At 37.8% G+C, this 5,677-nt stretch overlaps 1 protein-coding gene across 1 annotated transcript; it reads left to right on the top strand.

Annotated features, from left to right (window-relative positions):
* The first annotated feature begins 3,986 nt into the window (after window positions 1-3,986).
* On the top strand, window positions 3,987-4,508 carry LOC148580449 (uncharacterized). Its single transcript, XM_088492222.1, has one exon. It carries the CDS (start codon window positions 3,987-3,989, stop codon window positions 4,506-4,508), a length of 522 nt encoding a protein of 173 aa, XP_088348348.1.
* Window positions 4,509-5,677: the final 1,169 nt, after the last annotated feature.

Below are 5,677 nucleotides of genomic sequence, written 5' to 3'. Positions count from 1 at the left end.
TTTGTCAGGCACGCGTTCATAAGTGAGAATGGTGATGAGCATCACATAATCATCATATTCATCATGTTGTTGTGTGCGAATGAATATCTTAGAGAAGAAATAGGCTTGAATTGAATAGAAAAACAGTAGTACTTTGCATTAATTCATGAGGAACAGCAGAGCTCTACACGTTAATCTATAGTGTGTAGAAACTCTACCGTTGAAAATACATAAGTGATGAAGGTTAGTCATGGCCGAATGGCCAGCCCCCCTAAAGGTCTAAAATACCATAAAATTGATCAAAAGATGATATGAAGATTATAGTAAAAAGTTCTATTTATACTAAACTAGTTACTAGGGTTACAAAAATGAGTAAATGATGCAGAAATTCACTTCCGGGCCCACTTAGTATGTGCTTGGGCTGAGCATTGAAGCTTTCATGTGTAGAGGTCTTCCTTGGAGTTAAACGCCAGTTTGTAACCTGTTTCTGGCATTTAACTCTGCTTTGCAACCTGTTTCTGGCGTTTAACTCCATAATAGGGCAGAGAGCTGACGTTGAATGCCAGTTTGCATCATCTAAACTCGGGAAAAGTATGGACTATTATATATTGCTGGAAAGCCCTGGATGTCTAATTTCCAACGAAATTGAGAGCGCACCTTTTGAACTCCTTTAGCTCCAGAAAATCCACTTTGAGTGCAGGGAGGTCAGAATCCAACAGCATCTGCAGTCCTTCTTCAACCTCTGAACCTGATTTTTGCTCAAGTCCCTCAATTTCAGCCAGAAAATACCTGAAATCACAGAAAAACACACAAACTCATAGTAAAGTCCAGAAATATAATTTTTATTTAAAAACTAATAAAAATATATTAAAAACTAACTTAATTATACTGAAAACTATGTAAACATAATGCCAAAAAGCGTATAAATTATCCGCTCATCAGTTATTATTACTTGATGTGACCCGGTACACTTGCCGGTTAGTTTTGGGTGTTGGAATTCATTTTCCAAAAATACACCATCACCTGGCATACAAGATGATGAACTTTGGGAGCTCAAAGATTGTGAAAAACTTCATCAAGGCTTGGTGAATTCACTTGGAAATGTTGGAGCTTATTGGAAGTCCAAACATTGGTGGAAGTTTCAAGATGAGTTCAAGCACAAGCCACAATGACATGGAGCTCACCAAATGTCCTACTTAAGGACTTTAACAAAAAGTGCTAGGTGGGAGACTCCCCACCATGGTAAATTCTTCCTATTTTCTCTTTTATTTATATTGGTAATAAGTTGAATTTTCAATTTTATTTGGGTTTATTTAGTTTAAGTTGTGGTTTCACCTGTTTAATATTGTTTGGCATTAATTTGATAGTTTGTTAGTTCAAAAAAAAAAAGAATGAAACAGTGTTCCACGCGTGTGCCTCGCTGACGCGTACGCGTCATATTCATTTTCCAGCATTCCACGTGTGTACGTGGATGACGCGCACGCATCGCCTGGTTGATGCTGCCACCCAGTACTGATTCCAGAGAGTTGTGCTAGAGGTGTGCCACAACCGTGCGTCTAGCATAGATTCTACCCACGCGTGCAAGTCGATGACGCGTATTGGGCATACCTTTTTTTCTCCATTTACGCCTACGCGTGATAGTCGCATACGCGTCAATTCCCCGTTTGCTCATGCGACGCTCACGCGTTAGCCACGCCTACACGTGGATTTGAATTTAGTAACCCCTGACGCTTGAACCATAACCCATTCGCATACCCTTCCTCTTCTTCCCTCCAACGTCTCTTTCTCTTCCCCTTCTTTCCTCCATTGAAGCATTCACCACTCACCACCATCAACCTCACATCACCGCACCAGTCCGGCGACCCCAAACCGCCGCCGACCACCTCTCTCTTCCCTTTTCTCTTCTCTTCTCTTCTTTCCTCTTCTCACTATCTCCCTTCTCAGCCGTTTTTCCTTCTCCCTGCCCCTAACTCCACCGCGGCCATACCATTGCCGCTGGTGAACCACCACCAACATCTACCAATTCTTTCCTTTCTTCATTGCCTCTTTCTCTTGGTACCCCTGCTCTGCACCGCTCTTTGTTTCTGCTTCCACTGCCGTGCTAGCATCACCGCGAGCTGTCGCTACTGCCACCACTGGGCCCGCAATTCCTTCTTCCACCACTCATTCCATTTATTTTTTCATTCTATTCCTGTTTATCTTCCCATGTTCTAGTTTCCAACTCCTATAGTTATTTTAACTTCTGTTTCTATTTTTTTTATTTCCTTTTAATTGATTCTCATGTTAGTATTAGTTGTTAATCAGAATTCTGTTAAGTTTAGCTAGATTAGAATACATGTGGTTAGAGAATCTAACGTGGATAGTGGATTTAGGTATGATTGTTTGCTATTTATGCTGTCTAAATTGGTGTGTGTTCCATTGCTTTGTGAATATGATGATGATGATGGTCATTTCTCTTGCTTGGTATGCATATTTTGGTTGGTGTTTATGGGATGAGTATTCTGTTTCATTGCTTTAGTATATGAATTCTTATGTTATTGTTCATGCTGGAATGATTTTGAATTCATATGAACTGAGTTTGCTGCCTGTTTGTAATTCGGGAACGCTCAATTCACTGCTAGAATGCAGCTGAATTTTTCTGAATATTGTTATGTTTTTAACTTCCAACTTATGAATTGATTTGGGTACATTTTGACTTGGGTTTCATTTAGTTTTTTACCAAACTCAATTCATGGGTTGATTAGTTGGCATATTTGCCCTTCCTTTGGTTCCCTTTATTTGAATTGCATCATTGGCAACAAGAACTATCTGACGAATTTCTGTGTCAATTCGAACCTTGTTGACCAATGAATTTTGAACCTCTTCTATGTTTGAATTTTTCAAGTTAGGTTCCAAATTTTCCTTCTTCATGGTCCTGTTTCAATTTTAACTTCTCCTTGACCATTGAAGTTGCTTCATAAATTTTCTATTTGGCCTAATCTTGTTTCTTTTTGTTTGAGGTTCTTTGAAGTTGCAATTGTTGGTGCCTTTTTACTTTTGTAACCATTTTCAATAAACTTTCATTTTTAAATCAGTTTCGGTTACATAAGTACTTAATCAATTCTTCTCCACCAATTTTTGCACTTGAGTGATCAAACACATTGATGATGACTTATGTTTATCTTTTATGCCTTTGTGCCATACATATTTCATTATCACTGACTTGCATTGCCTTATATAAATGTGAGTTGCTTGTCATTTAGAATTTTTGGACGCTATCTTGGTTAAGAACAATATTTGCTATGCTATTAACATTTAACTTTCTTTCTTCTAACTTTTTAACTTTTAACTAAATATTTGTCATCGTTCTTTTAATTTGCCTTTTTAAACTAACTTTTTAACTATTCTTTTGATGTATAGCAATGTTGCTTCTTAAGGAACAAGAAAGTTGATTTCCTTTATACACAATTAATTGGAATGTGAATTCTGACTGATTTTGAATTCTGTATATACTCCCTTCCAAGTCAATTGTAATTTTAGTTACTCACTTTATGTTTGAGCTTTAGCCCCTTTGTTGCCTATCATCTATTTGTCTTGTTTGTATATTGTTTGCCTTTCTGTTTCTCTACTTTGATTTAATAATCTGTGCCCTGGGAATTCTATTTTTCAAGATGTCTGATAGGAAAGGAAAAGGCAAGGCTAAGGCCAACTCCAGTAAAGGAAGAGAGCACAGTCATCCGTTGTTCTATCGAATAAATTTTGGTGTGAAAAGAAATTTACTAATAAAGAAAAGGCTGATCAACTTGTGCCTGCTTCCGACTCAGTCAAATTTGCTAACCTTTACTGTGAACTCAAGTTTCTGGTATTTCTGGAAAAATGAAAACTCTACTTGGAAAGAAAGCTCAGAATACCAACTGAGATGAGGAAGTATATTGAACATCAAATTGAACAGAGAGGTTGGGTATTTTCGGATAGAGATCTGGCGGATGTGAATGCATCACGGGTCCGTGAGTTCTATTCCAACTCAGATGGCTATTCGAGCTAAGGTACCTTGGGAGCCCCAGAATGAGAGACCGCCAATTGTCGACCGCAAGAAGGTTATTCCGCACGGCAAGCGGTTTGGACCTCTAGGCCACAGACCACCTACTAATACTCCCATTGAGGCCACCACATCCTCAGCAGCACCTTCAGCACTGCCTACTTTAGCCGCACCATCATCCACTTCTCAGCTAGTTTACCACCTTGTGCAGTACCTTTTCGAGCGGATTGATCAGATGGAGCATCGCAATCAGCGACGCTATGAGCAGTTGGAGCGTCGCAACAAGCACTGCTATGCACATCTGAAGCTGATTATGACTTCTGGGTGTACTGACATCCCCTCTGAGCCTGACTCACCCTCGGAGCACTCTGAGAAGGAGGAGGACCAGCGGGAGAAGGACCAGCAGAAGGTTGCATGGCATGAGGAGACTCAGCCTGAGCAGCTGACAAAGTCGCAGACACCTGCAACTGACAGTGGACCAGTGGGCGATGACCCTTCTCACCCGACTTGATTTGAGGAGCATCACGGACGATACTGATATTTAAGTGTGGGAAGGTCGCCGTCATCGGCGGATTCCATTCGGTGACCCATTTCAGACTCTTGTTTTATTTTGTTTTATTTTCAATACTTGCACATTTTTACTTTATTGCACTTTCAGCTTTTGTATATATTAGTTATTTTAGTTACTTTTGAGTTTATCAAATTTTGTACTTTGGCTTGTATATACTCTAGATTTTTAGTTGGATTTGCATCTTTTAGTTTAGTAATATATATATATATATATATAAATAATAAATGTTGGTCAATTTGATGAAATTTTCAAGAAATGTTTCTTTTTCTTAAAAAGGGCATTAAGATTCACATTGATTTGAGTTGAAATTTTTTCTTTTCAAACTTGAATGATGTATATATAGTTTGGAATATGGTTTTTGAGCAAAAAGCACACAACCTGTGAGTTTTTTATCCTAATTATATGGTTAAATTATTTAACCATGATTTTGATTATTGTGTGTTTTCTTCCCTATGATTGCAATCTTTGGTTTGTTCCATTCTATATGTCCATTATTTAGTGTATATTCATGCAATTATGTGACTGAGGCCATCATCTGATTATAGCTTACTTATCCCAAATAGCCTACCATTTCATTTTCCTTTGTTTGCCACTTTGAGCCTTTTTAACCCCTTTTATTCTTTATATTACCACATCACTAGCCTTAAGCGAAATAATAATTAATTGTCCTATTTGAATCTTTGGTTAGCTTAGGATAGTGAGTGTGTGTTAACTAAGTGTGGGAAAATATGAGAATTTTGGTTAATGAGAATGTGTTTTGTTTTTATTGACAAATATTGAGAATTTGGGTGTATACTCGTGTGAAATTATAGAAACCATATGCATTGATGTATTATGCTTTCATATATAAAAAAATAAAAAATAAAAAAAGAAGAAATAAATGAATAGGGGATAAAATTACCCCAATGTTAAGTTCAATAAAATGATCAATGCATATGTGATGGAATTGAAATTGATACATGAGTGTAAGTATATGTGTAAAAGTGAGATCGTGGGTGGCTAGGCTTGATCTTAGAATTGTATAGAGAGTGTGCATGTGTTAGGTGAGAACTCAGGTTAGTCAAAGATTCAAATGATAGCTCACTTGGACATACATATATCCTCACCCT

Source organism: Arachis ipaensis, chromosome B10, assembly GCF_059453495.1.
Source record: "Arachis ipaensis isolate K30076 ecotype BB chromosome B10, ASM5945349v1, whole genome shotgun sequence".
NCBI classification, from domain to species: Eukaryota; Viridiplantae; Streptophyta; class Magnoliopsida; order Fabales; family Fabaceae; genus Arachis; species Arachis ipaensis.
Note: the sequence above shows the minus strand (reverse complement) of the source record. Positions and strands in the feature narration are given on the sequence as shown.